The sequence below is a fragment of the Schistocerca americana genome, chromosome X (assembly GCF_021461395.2).
Source record: "Schistocerca americana isolate TAMUIC-IGC-003095 chromosome X, iqSchAmer2.1, whole genome shotgun sequence".
Taxonomy (NCBI): domain Eukaryota; kingdom Metazoa; phylum Arthropoda; class Insecta; order Orthoptera; family Acrididae; genus Schistocerca; species Schistocerca americana.
Genome location: NC_060130.1, coordinates 278,042,806 through 278,068,272, shown reverse-complemented (window position 1 = coordinate 278,068,272; position 25,467 = coordinate 278,042,806). Strand labels below are relative to the sequence as shown.

Here is a 25,467-nt window from a genome sequence, read left to right as displayed (position 1 = left end):
GAAGAAGTTGTGACATAGCACCATTTACTTGCTGCATCTGAGGCATGCCATACTCTGTGTATCTGGAGCCTCTGTGGTCTTCTGCACACCTGTTTGTGTTGCTTTCCATGAGCTGTCATTCCGTATCCCTGTTACTGCTGGCAGCTAAGACACCAGTTGTCAGTACCTGTCATCTCTTTTCACATTTGCAGGTCACTTGGCTGTTTCTAGCAGCTCTCTGATCTCCCTCATGAAGGTAAGGGCTCTTTTGCCTCTTTACAGACCTATCACAATTCTATTTGTTTGCTACTCTCATTCAGATGTTCTGCCACCGATCACTTCGTGTGTTGTCTTATTCGGATATATATTTCATGATCAGACATCAGTGTGCTGATCTAGTTTTTCAGCTGCATCTTTCACTGAGCAAAGAACATCTCTTATTCTCTCTCATTCATTTCATTTGATACTCTTCAGTTCAGTGAGCCCCACACGTCTCCATAAAAGAAATTGTTCAGTTAAAATCCATTTACTAACCCAATCACAAACAATATCTCTACCTCCACAGCTGCAACCAATTCCACACACTTTATCCGACAGTCTGTGCACCAATGGATGGCACATATGTAGTAGCAAACAGTTCCTCTCCAGATATCACTTACTGGGCTGGACCATTTTCCACTATGGCTTTAACTAATTCTTGTTGTGCTCTAGAATAAGTGATATCCTCCAAACATATCACAATGTGGTATACTAGAATTCACCCTAACTACATAGTACCCTTGTCCATCTCTATCGTACCTCTTCTCCCAGTATCCTGTTTGGTGGACTGCATCACCGTGGAAACCACGTTACTTCCACTCGCCACCTCGTGATTGCAGTCTGGTCATTAGCATTTTCTGTCTTATCTTAGGTAGACCCGACTGTGAAAATAGCCATGCTAGCCACCTACTTTTCTGCCATCACAGAACAATATTCCACATAGATATAACTGCCAACTTTCCTGGATAGATGGACATCACCAAACTGTGGCTAAGTGGCAGTTGGACCATTCAGTTCCTGAATATACTGCTCATCATAACATAGTTGACTTCAATGGCTGCTTCACCACCCATGTCACCATATTAATCACGCCCCCCCCCCCCGCCACCAAATCTCCCAGTGGTAACTTTCCTGCATCTGGATATCATCCCCGCTTTTCTGCTAATTTGTGTTATTTATGTGCCTGTGCTCAATTCATCCTCTATTCAATGAGTAGCAATGTACCCTTATGTAGATATTTATTGTAAAATCTGGAAGAACGGCTGTAATAATACACACATAACTGACCACAGTTAGTTGACAATGCATTTAAACAACAAAATGTGGAAGATTTTAAGTATGAGATCAGATTACATGAAATAGATGCTTGAGGTAGTAAGTAATTGTAGACTGCAGTAAATGGTCTAAGCAGTAAGCATGAATAAGAATTTCATGCTAATGATAAACTTTACCTCTTGGTCATTATTTCTGTAATTTGTGTGCCAATATCTGCATTCACACTGAAATCAGCATAAAGGTAGAGAGTGTGCCAAACTATTTTATTCATGAAAACAGTTACAGGAACAAACTATCCTATATACCACCCTCATCACTGTAATTTCTCTTCTCCTAATCCTATGGTAGTTCTGTGAACATAATTTTACATAAATTACTTCACTGTAAATAATATTGTAGAAACTTATTTTACTAATATTTTAACAAGAACTGCTAATGAAAATTGATCCCAGGCTCATGTCTTGCATCTACACACTCACGCAACAATCTTAACCTTTATAGATATTATATTAAGCACAGCACTGTTCCTAAAATATATTATTCCGTGAAGTCTATCCAAAAAGCAATCACCGTTTTCATGTAGCTTGGAAAGTAGTGGTTGGGAATGGAACAGTCACAACACTGACTCACACAGTAGGACAGTGAACTTAGAGCTGTGACAGTGAGAAAGACCCATTGCATATCTTTTTGTCTACAACAGTAATTTCAAAATGAGCATTGCAACTGAAAGTCCTGCTGAATGTGAAATCGATTTGGTGACAGTTGTTTATGGCAAATAATCTCAGAGTTGTTGATATTCATTGTGAAATTTGTACTATACATGAACCAACTGTGATTAGTCAAGTTTATGTTTCTTTGAATGTATAAGAAAAACAGAAAGTGAACTCCATCTGTATTTAGCTATATATTGATACAGAAAACTGATGAAAAAACTCATGAAAACTGGAATTTCATATTGTCTCAACTGTTGTACAATTTATTTTTTTATTTATTTTATTTTTTTGCTGTTTTCTCTGATCATTTTGCAAAATATTGTGGCTACCATAAATTCCGAAGGAGGATTTCCAGATGCTGTCATGCACATATTGCAAACTCAGGCAGCATAATTTTATACAGAGGGAATTTCTCATCTCATTAATAGATATGACATAAGCTTAAATCTGAATGGTAACTATGTAGAGAAGTAATACAAAGGTTTAGACTTAAAAAGTTTCCACAAAATTTTCTTGGGCTATTCCAATATTCTGTTTACAATCTGGTGGAGATTACTTTATGATTAGCCTTCGTACCTCGTAGATGCCTGCAAATCAAAGGGTGGGCAATTATGTCATTACAATTGACACAGCTATCATGTCATCATCATCAAGTTGTCGTACTCATTGCTGAGCACTGTAACCACATGAACCAAGCATCACCAACCCAAGTGGTTACTAGCTTTTTTCAGAGCCTGCTAATGAAGTAGACTGGAGGTGATATAGTTTTGATCTATTCACTTGCTCAGTGCTCCCCTCCTCAGACTCATGTCCTCGATCTTTCATTACATGGTTATTTAAGAAAGACACATGGAGATATTAAGTTGTTTAATAATTGACACATTAGCTCTTCATTCAGTCCATTTTATGCATAACATCCCACACAAGCACCAAAGCTCAAATGCATCAATACAGTGTTTGTCTCTGGCCTTGATAGACCATTTTTCACAGCCATAAAACAAGTGAAAAACAAGAGTATTTCAACAAGCTGGATCTCTGTAGTGTTCATTGTCACTCTGTTCTGCCAGATCTTAATGGGCTTTTTCCCAGTCACTAGTCCTTCTGTAATCTACCTTCTTATCTCATTTTGTCAGCAGCTTGGCAAGTTGTTTTTCACTGCTTACTAAAAGTAAGATGTCATCAGCATATCAGACGTTGTTAATGGTTCTTCCACCAACTGCAATGCCTTTGGTCCAACCATCAAGAGCTTTCTTAATAACATATGTCTGACACAGATGTTGTACTGTTGGGTATATAGGACACAACCCTGTGCAACATCTTTAGACACAGTGAAGTAATCAGGCATGCTAGCACTTGTCTTCACAGCTATATATTGATATAATACACCTTTTCAGTGACAATAGCTACACAGTTTAAAAGCATGGAATATTAACAGGGTTTAAATCTGCTAATAAATGAAATAAACAACTTAAAAAACATGACTCAGTTACTTTAATTTGATTACAAAAACTGCTCTAGGATAGTTAACCATTATTGTACACTTATTTATTGCTGCAAAATCACATTTCATTAACAAAACTCTAAATTTATTTCTAACATCAATTCTGAAGAACAAATATAATTTACTTATTTATTTGTTGGTTTAGGAAGTCATCAAACAGACATTAAAAAACAGAGTATTCTGACACATCGATTGAATACATTAACACAGCTACAAAATATTCTAGGTATCCAGTACTTTACAATTTGCTGTGCACTTTCACCGATATGTATAATAATTACATTAACTACACAGTTGTCTTTTTTCTGTATTCTTATACAGTTCAGGAAAAATTGAAATTAAGCAACAGACCCAAATCATTCAGCTTTTAGTGAAACTGAGAGGAAGACTAGAGATATCACATTGTTCAATGAACATGTGGAGCAAAATAGTGTATCTCATTACACTATATGGAAACAATGATGGATGTGTTGACAAACGATACCTGTATGTAAATAAGTAACTGAAAGTGAGCAAATCAGTTATGTGTGATGGTGATAAAAGGCAGCACAGAAAGCAACTGCATACAAGACACCCCAATGCCTGAAGTCTGGTTTCACAGACTCCTACAAGAATGATGTTCTCTCTCTGCCAGATTCCCAAGGAACCACTCCCCCTCCCCCCTCATCATAATATCATTCACGTCATACCAATCGACAATTTTTCCTGCTATGCCAGTAACAGCTCTACAACACTATTCATCACCATTATGTTGAACTATATACATCAAAAAGCATCAATGTTTAATGTCTCTTGTCTTTTCATTGCATTTTGTGAAGGCTTGTCTTTAACAATTAATTGTAGCATTTTGTATTTGTTGTCAATGCTTACAGAAGCAAACAATACCCATATGGTTTGTTCCTGTAGCACTAATGTATAGCACCTTCTTATAAAGCAACAATGAAAGCTTTATTAATTGTGTCTCATGCAGTCATAAATATGATCTTGATATATTCAACAAAAAGTTTGGAGTAACAGGTGTTGTTGCTGTGGTATACTTTAAGTATTGTCCGCTCTTTAGGTCTTGGAAGTTAATGTATCAGTATTCCTCACACAGTGCAGGAAATTCACACTGTATCAGCTACCAAATGCAAGAATTGAATGTAATTCAAATCAGGAAGACAATGGTGTGTATATACAGCATCTAATTCAAAATTAACGATGATTGAAGGACTGAAAGATGAAATAAAATCCAGTTTTTAATTTCTTATAAGCAATGGCCACAATTTGGCATAATAGTGTAAATTACTCATAAATAGTGTGACAGTGGTGATGATAGAAGTGGTGTGATTTAGCATAGACAGGGTGGAGGTCAGTAAAAACAACAAAAATTGTTAAACAATTTTAGATTACCTGATTTACAGACGTGCATAATGTACTGGGTGGTTATGAAGCAATTTGTGCTTTATGTTGAATCAAACAGTACAAACAGTAAAATTACTGATGGAATGGATGTTAAACTCTTGCTTGTTCACTCCTGAATTCTAAAATGTTTGTAGTAAAATGTGCATTTTTCTCTCATTTTTCTTTTTCCTGCATACAAGTAAAAAATCCTCTTGTGATGGAAAGACTGGTATTATGTTCCTTCTTAATTTGATGTCTGTTGCTATTGTTCATGCCTATATTTACTGTTGTATTTCAGAACCTGGAGAGGTTTTGTGAACACATTCAGGAGAGTTATTCTTTATATGATACAGTTTCTGTCACCATAATATCTTTTAAAATATCATTTCAAACTATTGAAGAGTGTGGTTAGGTGTTTCTGTGTTTAATTTGCCATTTGCTATATGGCCCAATAATGATTTCAACTATCAGCTGAATAGCAGATGTGAAGCAAACCAATTATTTTGGTTTTGTAGCGAATAAACTACTTGACCTAGAGTGTGGAACATGTGATACTGTTTAGTGTTGAAGGAATGACAAAAGTATGACTGGAAAACACATAGGTATTCAATAACTATTGCATTTTCCAAGGAAAGGGGCACTGTTGCAAAAGCAGATTGGAACCTTCACAACGTTTTTTAAAAAATCTGCAGAAATCAAAACAATGATTCACTGTAGTTTTCTTACCAGTTACATTTATCTTGTCTTCCTACATATTGATACATTGTTTAGTTGTTACTTTTATACATTCTTAGAACCTTATCTACACAATATCCGAAACATACAAATATATATCAAACCACCCACCCACACACACACACACACACACACACACACACACAAATCTAGCTCTCTCTCTCTCTCTCTCTCTCTCTCTCTCTCTCTCTCTCTACAATGTCAAACCTTAACACATTAGCTCAGTCTTAAGTCAGCATTAAAATTACTTCACATTCCTAAGGTAAAACGTAACAGCCCTCTGCCAATACTTTACAGTACCATTTCACAAGTCTCTCTTCTATTTGATGTGCTCAATTTGCACTTACAGATGACTTCAATGATTTCAGATACGGGAATCTGATATGCAAAGCCTTCTGTGGCCCTAGTCTATAATATATTTATTTATAAATATCGTTCATTACTATCATCAAACTTTGTGCACTGAAACCAGTCAGCTAAACATTTTGCGAGATTGTGGAGGTGCAATCATACTGACTGAAACACAATAAATAACATTTACACTTGGCAACCCCCATGTTGTGTATATCAAATAAATGCAGATGAATTCAGAATGCCGTCATTAAATTACTGAAATGCTGGTTTCTTCCTTAAAACAAATCAGGCAGTTATATTTGTTCCTAAAATCAAACATCAATTGAAGAAGATCCTAAAATCAAACATCAATTGAAGAACCAGTAGCAAATCTAAGAAATGGTTTTCCCATCATACCTAGCATTATGGAACCAAAAGGAACCTGTCCACACAGCATGACATAGAAGACTATTAAAAAATTAATTTTCCATTCAGACAGGTGGAATTTGTTTAGAGTTACACTCAAAGAAACTATCCTGAGAAATAGAAGTCATACAATTACACAAACAAACATTCCCCTCCACCCACCCATTCACTTTTTTTTTTTACTTCCCGAATTTCCCAATCTATCTCATGGCTCTTACAAAACGCACAACAGTTCATTTCTTTTGATACTATGAAGAAAAATTGCTGAAATCAGTTTTAAGTTTTATTGTTGGTGTCTGTGAAGGAAAGGTCTTCGCTGCGGCACTATCAGCTCTCAATTTCTGTTGAGTTTTTTGACTTGACCTTACAGCCGACTCCAGTTTTGAACGTAGTTCAGTTGACTGACTCATTAATGACTTAAACTCCTATTAAAAAGACAGGAAACAAATATTAGAAAAGTTTAAACACAGTTAACTAACAATGACTATTACAAAATAAGATCCTGTACAATAAAATTAGCACACAGAAATATTTCACACATTGTGAAACACTATAATAATCAGATCATGTTAAACAAATAAACAAACAAATATAACCAAATATTATATTAAGATAGCTAGCCTAAAAAAAAACACAACAGGTCTGTTTGACCAGCACTTCTAACTGTACAATGGTTTCTGACTAATTGCACACCATAAGTTTCAACTCCCATGCATTTTCAATTGGGTTCATATCAGCAGATACCACAGGTATTCCATTTGACTGATTTCTGCCTCCTGTAGGAAGGTGTTAATATGGTATGCACAGTGTACTGGCATTTGATGTTCTTGAAAGACAAACTCTTTGCCAAAATGTTGACTGTAGGGTTGGACAATAGGGTGAAGGGTCCTGTTCCAAAAATGTACAACTCTCAAGTTACCATAACTAATGATGTATGTACAAAGACTTGCACATGACACCAGCCCAAAACACAACAGACCCAGCTTCCTGCTGATTACATCAGACTTCATCCTGAGATGTGCACTCATTTATGATGATCATCAGTGTTAGACAGATCCTACACTTGTTGTGAAGAGAATCCAATGCCACACATCCAGGTACTACTGAGGTGTTCCCTTGTCCATCTCCTTTACACACCAAAGTGCTGGGCAGTTTGTACTACTGTTTGTAATGACTGCCTACAGGCCAAATGGATCGTGTGGAGAAAGTTGGGTACTGTACGGGTCATCACAGCCCTTCCAGCTGCCTCCACAAAGGCAATGGGCATTTATGTTACACTCTTCTCACGATAAATAGAAACCATAATTTGGAGGTAGCGATAATTAGCTCCTGTTGTTAATAGCAGGCAACCACTATGAGGCAGATCTTCAATATTTTTAACTGACTACAGCAGTTGAATGTTCAGATGATGACTGTGGTGTGACCAATTCAGTGGACAACTACCAGTGTTGACAATCCTTGCCATAAACTGACAATGTGAGCGATGTCTAAGTTTGAAATAACCCTTATAGGTGTGCTGTCACACTTAACAGTGTCTGCACATCTGATTTTGTCCCTTTTCTTGTTCAAATTTGAGATACAATACACTCTGAACTACACAGAGAATACTTGTTCATTTGTATCTCCATAACACAGGTGGTTGTAGATAAAGATAAAAATCAAGATACAAAAGTCAAGTCGCATCTACAATATTTTGCCCAGAATTTGTTGCTCAGCAAAGATTTATAAAAGTAACATAATATGTTCCCTGAATTAAAGGATTCATCTCATTGCTCGAAGTTTCCTAAATTCACTGAAATTATCCATGGTCTAATTTCATTTTTCAGGGAGAAATTTAATGGATTCAGTTACATAACTGTACAAAACACCTGGCAATACCACCACAACTGGTTTATCAGTCAATAAATACCTGATAAGCACAATGCTATTTCCTCTAATAGTACTGGAGCACTTTCTCAAAGTGACTATGGCTAGCGACATGTCTGCAGATCCCTAAGCAGTGATGGGATACCAACCTGAATGTCACCCACCTTACAGCCCGACAACCAGGAGTGATGGTGTGGGGTGCCATTTCACTTTATAGCAGGACCCCTTTGGTTGTCTCTGTGACACCCTAACAGTACAGCAGTACTTCAACAACATTCTATGCCCCGCTTTGTTGCCCTTCGTGGCAAGCCATTCTGGTCTTACATTTCAGCAATATAATGCCTGCTGCACATGCTGAGAGTTTCTACTGCCTATCTTTGTGTTTGCCAATGCCCACCTTGGCTATCAAGTTCACACTTGAAGCATTATGGACAGGACCCTCCAATCAGCTCAGGATTTTGACAATATAACATGCCAATGGTACAGAATCTGGCACAATATCCCACAGGAGAACATCTAAAAACTCTATCAATCACCGCCAAGCCAAATAATTATTTTTATTTTTCTGTATGTGTACATCACATCTATTGATATCCACCTCATTTGGACAATTCCTTAGGCGTGCGTAACTTTTTTTTTTGTCATAGAGGGTACACTGTGACCCAGGTATGAATCTGTACTTCTCTCAACTACCACATCAAGGAAAGGCTGTTGGCCCTCTTTTTTAAGCTCCATCATGGATTTTAAATTACTATGGATACAGTTTAAATATTCTACAAACTTTAAGTTTTTCCGCTTTATGTACCTGCTCCACAAACGTGTTGACCGTGTACCAATAAAAACACATTGGTTTCAACTCGGCAGTTTCTAGTGCTTTTGCTTCAAATTATTCCATTTATAAGTTTGCCACAAAGGGAATAACGGACTAGCCATCACCACACGACTGATATTTTCACAAAATTTTCTCTTGAAAAGGAAATAAGTTAATGTCAGAAAATGCCTAAAACGTTCTGTAAAATAATCATCAAGCTTTTCTGAAATTACTTCCAAGGAATTAGAAACTGGTAATCTCAAAAAGAGGGAGAGTACATCAAAACTGACCATAATATCCTTACCCTGAAGCTGCAATTAACTGAGGTAATGTACAAAGTCAGCCGAGTTGTGAATGTGATATTCACACTTCCTCACATATTTGCAGAGAAAGCATCTCAGGTATTTTGCCAACTGGTAAATGAGCCAGTAAAACTAACTACGGGTCTTGGAGGAATTCCTCCCATGCATACCCTATGAAGGTTATGTAGCCATGGTGACATTGCTGCTCATTTTCTAAGATCTTTAATGATGTTACATAGCAAGTCTGACTCACTGAGAAGAATCACCATCTCTCTCTTGATTTTATTTGTAGGAGCAGCATCTATCTGTCTATAGGCAACATCATTTAAAAGATAGAAAATCATCTTACTGCAGTCCACATGTGACATTAGGACCATCACATTGCCCATGTCCACTGTAACAACACAGATTTCTTAATGTTACTCGTTCTTCCTTGGAGACAATGGATATTAGCATTGGTGCCTAGGTAACTGATCAATCTAGTGGGAGAGAAGCTACAACATGCTCCATCAAGCTGGTGTAATATACTAAGTGGGAATGAAGTTTAGCCAGCTCTTTACCAAGAATCTTCCTGTATCCTCATCCAGATGTTTGTCAGGGAGATTAATTACAGTAGAGCTCCCTGCACCTTGTCTTGACTTTTTGTGCACATGACCAAATTTTTCTCTCTGGCTTGCAGATATTTCCAAATGCATTGATTCTGCTTGTGATCATATTATATTGTCAACCCGTTCCCAAGAATCTGCTGAATGTGTCGCTGACATGTAGGGGTGAATACGAAAAAGCTCTTTTGAAGTGACATTCAGCACTCATTGGGTGTCACAAATTCTCTCTCATACCAGAGCCAGAGTGGCATGGCATATAATCTTATTTGCCACTGATGTTTTAATATGATGTTTGACTTTGGCACATGCAGGTACATCTTGTTAGAACATCAGCATACTGAGAAGGCAACCTTTCTTCTGGCGGAGCTTATCCAACTTGTGTATGTTACGGAACATTTCCTCCCTGCTGAGTGAAGAGATGTCATTGGTTTCCACAGCGCAATTGATTAATATTGCACTTCTGGGTGTTCTGCCAAGTTGTTTCCACTCTATCCACAATTATTCAACAACTTACCCAGCTATCTTCTTCAGGTGCTGTGATGTGTGCTGTTATGTGTACTCACTGCCTGAATTATGCTGTCCTATAAACTTGGAATTTTATGCAAGGATACTGGTCTCATCGTACTTCATTTTATGGTTATATTCAAGGCAATGATGGTGATAGCTGATTTGCTTGGTTGTTATAGTCAGATGTGTCACTGATGTTCCTTGTATCTCTCTTCAATTCTTATGATAGTCTGCTCCACGTAGGACATACAGCGTTCACATTGCATGCAATGACCACCCAGATAGTCTTTAACATTACTAAGAATACTTTTTATCTTAGTTGAAGGTAGTGAAATACACTGGATGCCACATTTCAGTAGAAGTCTACTGATATTTTTGGTTATTGGACCAGTATAAGGTAACTGACTAATTTTGACTTCTCTTCCCCAGTCAGTCTCGATCTCTTTCTCAGGCATACTGGATTTTGACTGCACTGCCCATTTAATTTGATGATCTGAGAACCCATTCCTTTGTAACACTATTCGTAGGTGTTTTAATTCTTTGGAAAGGCTCTCCCTGTCTGAAAGTGTTCCGAGCACTATTGACCATAGTCTTAAGCACTGAATTGCTTTGTAGTGGATGGTGATAGCTCAAAGCATGGAGATAAGAGGTCAGTACGTGTAAGTTGGAGTCTACACAGTGAGTAAATATAACAACAAAACTTGCAGCACCTGAAAAAGGAAGCCGGTTAGTCATCAAAAAATTTTGCAGAACATTCAGAAACACAGCATTAATCAATTTTGCTGAGAAAACCCGAGAGATTGTATCACTTCACCCTATGGAGGGAAGATGTTTGTTAACATACATAATTTGGATAAGCTCCACAAGAAGAAAGGTCAACTTCTAAATATGCAGAACTTTCTAAAAAGGTGTTGAGATGAAAAAGTTGTACCTATGTAAGCTAAAATCAAACATCATTTTAGGAACACCACCACTGGACTTCAATACAGACACACATAATCCGATGTGGATCTCGCAGGAGAGTAGTAAAGCAAGCTACCACAGGCTGAACATGCAAAGCACTGTATATACAGAACCACTGAATGTGGTGTTTACCTGGGCTGGGCCTTTCAGTTCTTACACTAATTTCAACTACTGCCAACCTGGCTTCACCTCACACCATGCTCTGTCTCCACATGCTTAGCTGTTCACTACTTCAAGCTGGTCACATTTGTGTATTTCTCCAAAGCTCACCTCTATGCGGTGTTCAGACACACTAATCGCCCATAGGTTGACTCGACACCAAGTTTCTTTCACTCTTCTGGGGTTCAGTTCCACATCTTTACAGTCGGGCTACCATCAGAGTTACTTTTAAGTCAAGATTGACAGTTTTCTGGTGTTGCCTTGCACTGTGCAGGTACAAAAATGGTGGCATAGGATGTTCTTACAAATTTGATGTCGTCCTTTTTTTTCATGGCATTAGTGTGTGGCCACCATGCATCTGCCATTTTTGAAATGTTGGCAAGAGCAGTTGCATCTGCAGGAGCAGCAACAAAATCTGAAGGAGGAACAGATACAGATGCAGGAACTGCTCAACAGTATGTGAAATTCCTCTGCATCCATGCTGCAATAGTGGCAGGCCAGGTGGCTGCAGAGAAGCCATCCACACTGCCACCCCCAACACTGGCTTTGAGGAGTCTGCTGAAAGGTGGGAGAATTATCTGTGCCAGTTCTTGCTGCACTGCCATGTAAAGTGTACTGTCGATCCACAGCCTCATTACTGTCCAGCAGTATGAAATCGTGCAAAATTTGATGTCCTCCAGTGAGTCTGCAAAACTTAACTACAGGAGCTCTGTCAGTTGCTCATGCAGTATTTCAGACGTCAAACCTATATGGTAGTGGCACAGTTGCAGTTTAACTAGCACCCAAAGTGCCCTGGGCAGTCATATGTGGCCTGGATCCCCGACCTGCAAGGTCTTTCATGCAAGGGTTGGTTTAAATGTCCTTAATGTGCTACTTCATATGTGGACTCACTAATTAGGGACACAATTGTCTGGTTAGCACCTGACCCCAAGGTCCAAACTAAGGCACCGGTGTTGTTCGACCCCTTCTTAGCTGGAGCTGCCCAATTTGCTGAATCCCATCAACTAACGGCAATGGCAATTTTCTGACGATTGGCAGATGGCAAAATTAGATATGCATGGTAAGCAGCTACCGGCGCCTCATGGGCTTGACTAGGCAACTGCACTTTCCTCTGAGCCCCCCCCCCCCCCCCATGTGATTATGTCTTTGCCAATTTGAGGATGATGCTGTCGCAGCATTCCCTGCCTTCATCTGTGGCAGTATGCACAAGACAAAGAGTTGTGGACCCCACTTGCAATCTTTTTCAGGCTTTTGGCATCATTCTCCTTCTGCATTTGTTTCAACTCTATGCACAAGTTGACAGTCCTGTCCCAATTATCATGTGGTACATGTTAGACAGGATTGCCCATATGTTTCTGGTATGCCAAAAAGTAGGCCATTTGTGATTAGATTCTGACAGTTGGTGAGCCGCAGAACGGTTGTTGGCGGCCTCCTTGTTTCCCCTGGACACAGGGGCTGCCTCTGACACCCCTCAAGCATTATCCCAGTGTATTCCACTAATGCTGCTCATGAATTGGTGACTGACCGAGTTTCAGGTAAATATGGGAGCAACTGTCAGCTTCACTGTCAGTCTAACTAACTTAGAAACATACACGCTCTTGGGTCACTCTTGTGTTGCAACGGACACAATGTTAAGTTATGTCTTATAGTAAAAACAGTGTATTCTTTACTTTTTTTGGAGTGTGGGGGCGGGAGAGATGGTGGCCAATTCTTTGTCTCAGCATATTAAAAGAATGTGGAGTAGCAACTTACATTAACTCACTGTTGGCACAAAATATTTTTCGGTTAAATGCCTTTTCTGCTTTTGGCTTTCAGTACTGGGCAAAGAACATTTAGTGTCTAAATCTGTCCCTTTACAACAAGATACAACCAGCTGTTTGAGAAAACCTTGGGTTGGGCAATAAATTTCAAGGCACACATCTTCCTTAAGCCAAGAGTAATACTTAAATTTTGTCACCACCATCCCATTCCCTTCGCCATGTGTGACGAGGTCAAGGCAGAGTAGCAGCATTGGCAAGACCTCAGCATCATTCCTCCTGTTTCATCAAGTCAGTGGGACACACTGGGGCCACACACATGGTGATGATTCAGAACACAGATGGCACCTTGCTCCTTTGCAACAATTTTAAACAACAGGCAATGTGTCGTGGACTTGTATCCAGCTCCACAGCTGAAGAAGTTGCTGGCATAATTGCCAGTGGGCCAGTATTTTTCTGCATAGCACACCCGCACAGTAGCCATTGGATACCACATCTTGCAGTTTCTTGGTGCTCAAAACCCCCTTTGGGCTTTATCAATTTAATCATCTGTCCTTTGGAATTCCATCTGCACCAGGAATTTATCGACGATATTTGGAGCAGTTGATTCAGAACATTCTCTGGGGCAAAATTGCCCTGGTGGCTTCTGGTTCATGGGCTGCATGCGTGAGGGCATTTACGAAATCTACAGGTGGTTTCCCAATGCCTTCTGGAGAATGGTCTTCACTGCAAATTGGAAAAGGCACTTTTTCCCCCAAAGGGACATTTTTTGGGTCATGTGCTTAGCAAAGATGACCTCTTTTCTACAGATGAGCACAACAAAGCCACCGACAACTTGCAGATGCGTAAGAACCTCAAGGAGCTCCAGTTCCTTTTGGACAAGATTTCTTGTTATGCTAAGTTCATTCCCCAGGTCATGTACACTTGCCATCCTCATAACTGCCTTTGCCAGAAGAGCATCAAATTTGTACGGTCTGTGGATAGCCAATGGGCTATCCAGTCCTTTAAGCACTGTTTGTGCTCTGCTCCCTGTTTGGCTTCTTTTACACCACTTAAATCACTAACCTTGGCAGCTAACATGTCCAAGTATAGCGTAGGTGTGGTCCTGTCACATCAGAACCTAGATAGCACTGAGCAGCCCATCACTTATGCATTGAAGACACTTTTTGTGGTGCAATCTAATCATTTATTGGTGGTAAAAGAATCACTCACTATCATTTTTGGCATAAAAAAGTTTCATGTTTTCTTGTATGGAGTGAAGTGCCTACCCTTCACCAACCACAAGCCACTGGTTTCCTTATTTGGCCCTCATTCCAAGCTCCCAGATAGGACTGCCCACTGACTGCAGGTGAGCACTCTTTCTCAGTGCTATGACATTCATTACCAGTCCACCACCCAGCAGGTGAACTATCATGGTTGCCAGCGGGACCAGATCCAGAGTTCAACTAACAAAAGGCTTTCATTTTGACATTGTATGATACCTTTTAGCAGACACTGCTCAATTTTTCTTTGTTGGTGCTGGAGGTTATGCCCACTATGGCTGCTGCCCTGTTTTATCGGAAAGTAGTTTCACCAGCCTGGACAAGATGGGCCGAGCGTGCTCCTTCAGGAGCAGGGTTGGCATGGCCTATGTTTCTTTTCTCCTACGTAATTGCCTCAATGTGATCCAAGGGATCTTCATGTCTGCCATGTATGAGCAAAGCTGTTGAAAAGCTGTCCCTCCATTGTTACATCCTCACATACTCTAGCTGCTGCATGGATCAAACTGGGGCATGTAGGCTTTGGCACAGCATCACACCTACTGGTTGGTGATCAATCATGATCTTGAACATCATGTGCAGGCTTGTATGGATTGTGAACAGAACCAAGCTCCGCCACCTAGTCAGTTTCTCCCTTGGCTGGTCCCACAGCACCCTTGGGAGCGCTTCCACAGCAACTTTGTGGGGCCCTTTTTGGGAAGCATGAAGTTGTTGGTAATGGATGCTTTGTCCTATTTCCTATATGTTGCCAAACTGTTTTCCATGACATCAAGAGCTACTATTCACACATTGTGTATCATTTGCTCTATTAAGGGCTCCCCCTCAGACCCTTGTATCTGGTAACGGCTGGAAATTTGAGTCAGAGAGTTTGAAGATTTTTGAATCCACAATGGTTTCCAGCATCTGACTACCAGCCCCTTTCATCTGGCTTCTAACTAAGAAGTGGAGTGCTTTTTGTGTGAAAATTCAAGACCCAAATGAAAAAGTCTGTGTCTGCATTGTCCCACGATGATGCACTTTCTAGCTTTCTCACCATGTACCAATCAATGCCCATTAACAGGTGCAGTCTGGTAGGACATTTGCATGTGCACAGGCCATGGGATCATATGGATTTGTTGCACCCTGAGTCGCATGCCCTGGACAGTTTACTGTGATTTCATCAGAAGGCTGCTTTTGGGCCCAGTCTTTCAGCTGGTGGCAGCGATGATGGCTCCCAGGTCTAGTGGTGGGCCACGAAGGTCGGAAGTTGTTTGTGAAGGATGTCAATTGGGAACAGCTGACTGGTCATTCCAATCAGTTGCAAGCTTTTGGACTCATGACATAGCCATCTCTGAGCAAGCCGGGCAACGGGTTCGGTAGTGACATATTCCTGGTAGGAGCTCCCAATTCCAGCAATGTGCATACCTGCTGCCATCCCCATTGTGCCCTCTGGCAACCTACTTTTGCCCACAGAAGTGCAAGAGGCAATCATTTCTGAGACTTCCGCTGCAAGGCCCATGGTGTTGGAACCATTGCCTTCCTTTATCTACTCGCCTGTGAATGTGTTCCCGTATGCTCAGTTGACCGACAGCACTATATGAACACAGTTCGAATCAATGTAGTTGAAAATGTCTCCAAGCCACAAAGCAAAACTCAGTCACACAAAAATTCAAGACAATATTCAGAGAGGCATACTATAATTAATCTCCCTGACGAACAACCGAGTGAGGATAAAGTGAAGAGCCTTGCTAAAGAGCTAAATTTCACATTTAGTCCTTAAATCACATCGGCTGTACTTGTGTTTTTCTTTGTGCTCGCCTCTTTGTGGTGTTCAGGCTCTCTGCTTCCCTGTAGTTTGACCTACAGATAAAGTTTCTTTCCCTATGCTGGGGTTCAGCTCTGGGCTTTGCAGTCAAGCCGGCACCAGCTAGTATACTTACTTTGTTCTGACAGTGGGAGTTTTGTGGCACTGTCATGCCCTGTGCAGATACAAAAATCTTACTAACACACAAGCAGCAAACAAGATTATGTGCTATGCAAGCCAGACTCTAGTACAGGAAAGACTTCATGACATCCAATGAATACTTAATGTCACTGCAAAAGAACTTCTTGAGCTCCATCTTTACATGTTGGCCACACTCTATGCAGATTATTGGGAATCGACCGACAGCACTATATGAACACAGTTCGAATCAATGTAGTTGAAAATGTCTCCAAGCCACAAAGCAAAACTCAGTCACACAAAAATTCAAGACAATATTCAGAGAGGCATACTATAATTAATCTCCCTGACGAACAACCGAGTGAGGATAAAGTGAAGAGCCTTGCTAAAGAGCTAAATTTCACATCTAGTCCTTAAATGTTATGAACAGCAGATTATATTAGCTCTATAGAGCATACTGTAGCTTCTTTCTCACCAGAAGCAGCAGAAGAGGTTCACTGCGAAACCTGTTGACCACTTACCAAGATGCAAATGTTAAGACCCAACATCTCATAAAGAAGAATGAGTAGTGCTGAGAAATATGTGGGAGGTTAAGGCAACTATACTTGTGCCAGCTAAAAAAGGCAATGCTACTGTGCTAATGTCACATGTGAACTACAGTGAGAAGATTCTTGATCAAAAGATGTAGCTACCTACAGACAGATAGATGTCGATCCTACAAATAAAACTGAGAGGAAGATGAATGTTCTTAATGAGTCAGGCTTGACATGTAACATCATTAAGGGTTGTTACACTGGTGCCAGCTGGATGACATCCTTTGTATGGCGTCGTGTCACTGGTCGAATAATCAGCAGGTACAGCAGTTTGGCAAAGCTAATAGTGACAACCACCCCAACACAGCACTGCAGCTGATGGAACTACACTGCCACACTTTCTGTAGATTCCAATCACTCTTCAGACGATATCACATTACAGTGAGTGCCAATGAGCAAGCAGCTTGTCATCTCGACCAGCGGCAGCCAACCACACGAACTGAGCGCATTCATCCACCTGACAGTATAACCAGTGCCACCAGGCCTCTACAGTGGGTCTGCACTCAGTCCACAGTGAGTTCACAGCAAGAGCATGGTCCAACCAGTCCATGGTAAGAGTTCACACTAAAAAGCCAGTGAGCTACCATCCACAGCAATCATCAGAGAGTGGTACCACTCCCAGAGAAGTGAAGCTTCATGGTCTTTCTAAGATACACAAGGAAGCATTCCTCTATGATCCAAAGTCATATGGGCACACAGACATACCAGATGGCAAAATAACAGAGATGCATTCTTCACAAATATGTGGGGAAGCATGAACACCACATTCACAACTCGTTGACTTTGTATGCCATCTGAGTCAATTTCAGCCCAAGGATAGGGATATTATGTTCACATAGTCTCCCTCTTTATGAGAGTTTCACTGTCCGATTCCTTGGCACTAATCACTGAGCAGTTTGAAGATTATTTCACAGAACTTTTTGAGCATTTTTTGACAACTTATTTCCTTTTCCTATTCATCAGGAAATATGAACAAACCAATGGTGTGGCAATGGGTAGTCCATTACTGCCTTTTGTCGTGAATTTATTCATGGAACAATTTGAAGGAATGGTACTAAAAACTGCCAAGTCAAAACTAATGTGGTTCTATTGGTATGTGGATGACACATTAGTGGTGTGTGACTACAGAAAGCGGAAAAACTTGAAGAGTTCCTAGAAAATTTAAACTCTATCCATAGTAATGTAAAATCCATGATGGGACTTGAAAATGAGGGCCAACAACCTTTCCTCGATGTGCTTGTTTAGAGAAGACTGGATGGATCTCTGGGTCACAGTGTATGTAAAAAGAACTGTGCACACTGACCTCTATCTCCATGCCTCAAGCCATCACCATTTGTCACAAAGAAATTTGGTGCTTGATCCATAGAGCTCAAACACTTCCAAATAAGGAGTACCTTGTCAGAGAATTACAACACCTACGAATAGTGTTCTGAAGGAACAGGTACTCATACCATCTAACTGAATGGGCAGTACAATCAAAATCAGATACACCTGAGAAAGGGGATGAGACTGAGGAAGAGAAGTCAAAAATCAATAAGCTGCCTTATGTTGGCCCAATATCTGGAATGATCGGTTGACTCAAATGGAATCATGGCATCAGAAATATTTTGCTCCCTTGTCACAAAGAGGTTGTAGGATGGGACTCATCAATTTGGCTCAAACAGTGTGAGCAGAAGCAGGTACATGCACCTTTCAAGTTCCTACAATATCTCCCCTGAGTGGGCCATAGTAAATAGTAAGACCCACCGTGAAGATTTTGAGTAGAGTGTGGGTGATACCCCCCACCCTCTCACATCAATGATGTGGCCCAGTGGTCGAGGGCACTGTCTGGCAACTCACCGGCTTGGATTCTATTCTCACTGCTACAGTTTCTTTTTCTTTTTTTCCCCTTTTTATTTCATTCCTCACACTGTTTAACTATCAATTATGAAATTTAAATACATTTAAGCAGTTCAATTTATATACGCAAAAGTAATATATTCAATTTAATTTGATTAATTAATAAATTTAAACAGGGATTATTGTAAATGATAAATTTCTGAATTATATTTACTGTACAGTGTGCTTTGTGATTTCAACCGGTCTTCAGTAGCAACATTCTGTTGTCATCATAACCCCACACTACCCTTTTTCTTTGTTCTCTTTCATGCACTCAGAGCACATGGCTCTGGCAACAGCTCCATATCCCCTATAGTTGGCCCTTACTATACCTTTTTTCCGACTGTTTGTAACACTCTACAGTTGTTAACAGTGTCTCATCACACCTCTGTAGCAATTTTCCATAAAAACTTATTATTTTGTTGGAAAATGGAAATACAACAAGAAATTTTCTACCAGTGAAGTGATTGGAGAAAAAATCTGAACTACACCTTTTGATGAAGGTCTTTTAAAAAATTTCACCAGTGCTTTTCACTTGCACGTTTTCAATTTATAATGAAGCGCCCGTGGTCTAGGGGTAGTGTCTGATTCATAATCAAAATGTCTATGGTCCCGGGTTCGAATCCCACCGCTACTTCAATTTTGATTAATAATCAGCATTGGTGGCCGAAGACTTCCGACATAAGACGTCACCCTCATTCTGCCAATGGCCTTGCCAAGGAGGGTGCAGGAGTGAACAGAGGTTCAGGGCACTCTCTTGTCCTAGGGGTGGGAAACTGTCCCTAAAGGCGGAAGAATCAGCAATGATCAACGGCATGAGGGTGCAGAAGGGAATGGAAACCATTGCATTAAAGACACGTAACATGTGTCTGCAGAACATGTGGCCTGTAATTGAAGAAGTGTCATGATGTCACATTCAATAAGACACTGAAAATTCAACACATTCATCAACAAAAGTGATGTTGCAACTTTGGAAGAAATGGTGGAAGCAGCGGAGAAGTTTTGTACACAGATGAGACATATAATGTCAAACTTCAGCCTTCATTATATAGGAGACCTTAACTTTTCCCGGCGAATTGTGCCTTGAGAATGGCAGGGTGTGCTCCCGCCGAAATATCGGCGGTGGTCAACAATGTCACCCGACAGCAAACCCGTAAAGTATTTGAACATTCAACCTACATTATATAATTAACACGGCCAAGCATTGGTGCCAGTATGAACCACTGTATAACAGGTCACTGGATCACAATGGTGAAAAGACAATCTTGGTGAAAAAAATCAACATTCCCCACCCTTATACAGTGTAGTATAGTTGAACTGCTTCAAGGAAAGTGTCACCCCTTCTATTTTTATGTAAGCAAGATTCTGCCAAAAAACTTGCTCCTTGAGTTGCTGCTACTGTCAAGAAATTAGAAGAAGAATATAAGAATATTGTTATTACTTGCTCCATGCCAGGAAAACTAACAGAAGATCTTTATGGAAAATTCTTGGAAACAACATAAAAGCCATATGTTGCTAACAATAATTCATGGGGTAGCTTGTCTGATGAGACATTCATCAATGAGGAAGGTGAAGTAACATGTACTATGCAGATCATTCCACCAAAATGTACTCATCTTCTTCAATCCTGTGATGTATATTTCTATAACACAGTCAAAAATCTCTAAGAATTGCTGTGAACTGCTACAACAATGAAAATTACTGTAAAGAGAAGGTGAAATTAAAATAAATTTGATTTTGAAGCATCACTTCGATGCTCCTGTTTTGATCCCAATGATTTAGTATGTCTGGAACACATCAAAATCAACAGAGGAAGACCTGGATTTAAAAACTTGCATGACTAGGGTTTTCACTGAAGCTTATTTTGGCAAAATGTTCTTGCTCAAAAAATGATTTCATAAAATGTGCATAGTGTGAACAATATTTATGTTTTAAATGTTTCTTTGATAATCATCACTCTAAATAATGCAGTTCCCCTAATAATACATAAAAAAAACAGATACTTAATGTTAGAAATTTTGGAAAATTTTCCTTCATTCAAAATTTCTTTCAATTATGAAATTAACTGTTTCAATATATTAATTAATTAAATTAAAGTAATATCAACTGAATTAAAAAGTTTCTTTTACATAAATAAACTGAACTGATTAAATATATTTAAAATTTACAATTAATAATTTAACACTGCGAGGCAGAAAATAAAATGGGAGGGAAAAAAAAGGGGAAAAAGTGGTTTCAGTGAGAATCGAACACAAGCCAGTGATACGCTAGATGACTGCGCCATGCCTCTGAGTTCAAAATTACTTTGAAAAAATCTCACTCTCTATCCAAAAATCTTTAGAGTGTTTTACCTTTTCCTATGGCCCATTCAAGTGAGATATTCTACACATTCTACACTGTCGAAGCCACATTAATATGACCACCTGACAAAAGCCTGAATAATAACTTTTCACGGAGTGGACCACTGCAAAACATACAGGAAGAGAGTCAATGTGGTTCTGGAAGGTACTAACAGGGATAAGGAGCCACGTTGACACCAGTGCCATGGCAAACTGCACGAGGTTTGTCAGTTGAGGATCCACGACACAAACAGCCTGATTAAAGTGGTCCCACAGATTCTCAAGTGCATTAAAATACAGGGAGTTTTGAGGCAAGGGGAGTATGGTAAACTCATCCTGGTGCTCTTGGAACCATGCATGCATGTACACTGTGATCTGTGTGACATGCTGTATTGTCCTGCTGGTAGATACCATTGTGCAGTGGAAAAACAAACTGCATGTAGGGGTGGATATGGTCCCCAAAGACAGATGCATACTTCTGTTGATCCATTGTGCCCTCCAGTATGATGACATCACCCAGTGAATGCCACAAAAACATTCCCCAGACTATAACACTCCCTCCATGTTTGCTTTCAAATGTTTCACATCATGCACACCTGTGGTCATCTGTCTGATGGAGCACAAAATGTGATTCATCTGAAAAGGCCACCTGTCACCACTCTTTGGATGTCCAACTGCAGTACTGGCATGGAAATACCAGTCTTCACCACCAATGGACAGCAGTCAGCATGGGTGCATGAACCAGGCTCCTGCTGAGGAGGCCAATACACAGCAACATTCGCTGAACTGTCATTGAAGAAACACTGTTGGTGGTCTCTCGGTTCATATGGGTGTCTAGTTGCGCAACAGCTGCGTGTCTATTCACCCATACATATTTCTACAGCCAATGTTACCCACTGTCACCTATGGTCCATGGTGTACCACAGTCGCCTCAGTGCCAGTTTTGGATAGCGTGATTTTTCCATGAAGAAAGCCCATGATCATGCAATTTTGGACATCAGGTAATTCACTCTATTTCCATACAACAACGACTACACTGTTTTCCGCATCCACCCCCTCCCCCACCAGCACCTGACATGTTTTATATACCCTCCACTGCTAGTGTTGCCACCTGCCATCTGTGAGGGGTTATTGCACGCTGACATCAAACATGGCCTGGGGTTACATTAATGTGACAAGCTATGTAGGGACTCAAAAGGGGCATTTGTCTGGTTCTACCCACACAGTCTTAGCTAAATTGGTGAGCTCCACACCATGTCCTTCCCTCGTAAGGTAAAAAGTATTCTTAGTAATGTTAAACAATATCTAGGTCTCGGAAATCTGGGTGTGCATCACATTCCAGGCGAATGTGGTATGTCTTACATAGAGCAGACTATCAGAATTGTTGAGGAGAGATGCGAGGAACATCAGCAACACATCTGACTGAAACAACCAAGCACTACCATGGTTATAATCATGCCATAAATATAATCATGGAATCAAATAATGGAAACTCTAGGTAGGACTATCAATGTAGGAAAAGACAGACTGTTACTTACCATAAAGAAGACACAATAAGTTGCAGACAGGCACAATTAAAAGTCATTTACACAAAGCTTTCAGGCACAGCCTTCATCATCAAAAGAGAAACACACAGCATTCATACCCAAAAGCAAGCACACCTCATGCACACGACTGCCAACTCCAGCAGCTTGGGCCAGAAGGGCGAGAAATATGACAAGATCAGTATTGTGGTGCAAATTCCAAGTTTCTGGGACAGCACAATTAAGGAGTCTATTGAAATAAAGATGTCAGAAAACCTAATAAACAGGGATGGAGGTTTCAATTTAAAAAAGGCTTTGAGTATAGCACTCAGCTGATAAAGATCTTGTTGACCATTAGATCTATGCATATATCAGAGCTCGAAAATGCTGAGAGAATTTGCATTTCTCTGAATACCAGAGCAAGCTCTGGAAAACAAAAGATCATCAAAGGTCATACTGGGTGTTGGGGGCTAACTCGGTTGTAAATGGTGGCATAAGACCGACAGCAGTTCACATCCTGTTCGGAGTCAGAAACCGAGTGCATATAACAGCAGAACTTGCAGCACCTGAAGAAGATGGCAGAGTCAGTCTTCAAAATATTGCACATAGAACAGAAGCAACAACTCAGCAGAACACCCAGAAGCACATCATTAATGAAACATGCTGAAAAAATATGAGAGCTCATACAAGATATTGATTGTGAATGATACTACTATATACAGAGGGTTGGCATCAATAGGTAATGTCATCAGAACTGTACTGAACAAAAGGGCTATAAATGATAAGTCACAGCTAGCAAATGTATTTAATAATCATTTCTTAAATATCGTGGAAAGCAAAGGGACAAACAGTTCAAGAGAAAATGCACAGCAGAATGTTGAAAAAGTAACTCTCATAAAATTCAGTAGTATGAATATATCATCAACTTCTCCTCCTGAAATTAAGGAAATTAGACATTCTCTTGAAAATACAGGCTTATCTCGTTTTGATGGTGTTTCCAATACAGTACTAAAGATTTGTTCCCATTTAATAAGACCAGTCTTATCCAATATATGTAATGCATCACTAACTCAAGACATCTTTCCAGAGAGGCTGAAATATGCTATTGTTAAACCTCTCTTTAAGAGAGGCGATAAGAAAAATGTCGACTACTATCGCTGCTGACAATATTTCCCAAAATTTTTGAGAAGATGACATACTCTAGAGTAGTATCTTACTTTAGCAACAATAATATCTTCAGTAAATCACAGTTTGGGTTTCAGAATGGTTCCTCTACTGAGAATGCCATTTACTGGTTGGTGTTTTTTTGCAACCTATCTAAGGCATTTGACTCTGTGAATTGCAATATTCTCCTAAATAAACTGAAGTTTAAGGAATGATGGTATAGTCAACCAATGTATAATGTCATATCTAACCAAAAGAATGCAGAAAATTGTACTTAGTAATTCAACCATTGTAGTCTGGGGACTAGTGCGACTAGGGAGAAATCATGTATGGGTTACCCAATGCTCAATCCTAGGGCCACTATTGTTCCTCATACTTGTAAATGATTTCCCAGTTAATATACAACAAGAAAAATTAGTTCTTTTTGCAGATGACACTAGTATTGCAATCAGTCCAAGTACACATACAGAAGCAGAAGAAATAAGAAACAAAGTTCTTAAAAGTATCACTGACTGGTTTTCTGCAAATGATCTCACTCTCAGTTTTAAAAAGACACAGCATATTCATTTCTGCACATCTAGGTGTACTAAACCAATAAAAAGTGTAACACATGGAGAGGAAATAATAAATAATGTGGAAACATCCAAATTATTAGGTGTCCATATTGATTAGAATTTAAATTGGAAAAAGCACATTTTGGAGCTCCTAAAAAAACTTGGTTCAGCCACATTTGCATTTAGAATCACAGCAAAGCTTGGGGAGAGGCAAATCAGTAAGCTGACATATTTTTGCATGTTTTGATTCAATAATGTCATATGGAATAATGTTCTGGGCTCATCTTTAAGAAACAAAGTCTTCATTGTGCAAAAATATGCTGAAAGAATAATACATGGTGCTCACTCATGATCATCTTGTAGACATCTGTTTAAGGAGTTTGGCATTCTGACTACTGCTTCACATTATATTCCCTAATGAAGTTTGTTGTAAATAATCCACTACAGTTCAAAAGGAATGATGTAATTACAATACCAGAAGGGAAAATGACATTCATTACTCCACATTAAGGTGGTCTTTGCACAAAATGGGATGCACAATGCTGCAATAAAACTTTCTGATCACTTACACAATGACATAAAATGACTGACAGACAGCAAAGTAAAACTTGAAAACAAACAGAGAAAGTTTCTCCTTGACAACTCCTCCTATTCCATACAACAATTTCTATTATTATAATGTGTAAAAGGTGGTGGGTAGCAACTACTAACACCCATCTGCACATCTTTTTCTCTGTAAAAAATGAAATAAAATGCAAAATAAACAAATAAAAGTACTTACAAATGTTCAGAGTGCAACCATATGTACAAATTCATGTTCAATGTGAATGTAAAATGACTTGTTCCACAATGTTACGATCTACCATGCAAAATGATCAATGG

At 39.6% G+C, this 25,467-nt stretch overlaps 1 protein-coding gene across 1 annotated transcript in view; it reads right to left on the bottom strand.

Moving 5' to 3' along the window:
* Positions 1 to 3,521: 3,521 nt before the first annotated feature.
* Positions 3,522 to 25,467, bottom strand: part of LOC124554778 (HEAT repeat-containing protein 5B) — a 475,467-nt gene continuing 453,521 nt past the window's right edge. Inside the window, exon 38 of the mRNA XM_047128424.1 lies at positions 3,522 to 6,809. Coding sequence (XP_046984380.1) covers positions 6,633 to 6,809 — 177 coding nt within the window. The 3' untranslated portion in view covers positions 3,522 to 6,632. The remainder of the gene's footprint in view (positions 6,810 to 25,467) is intronic.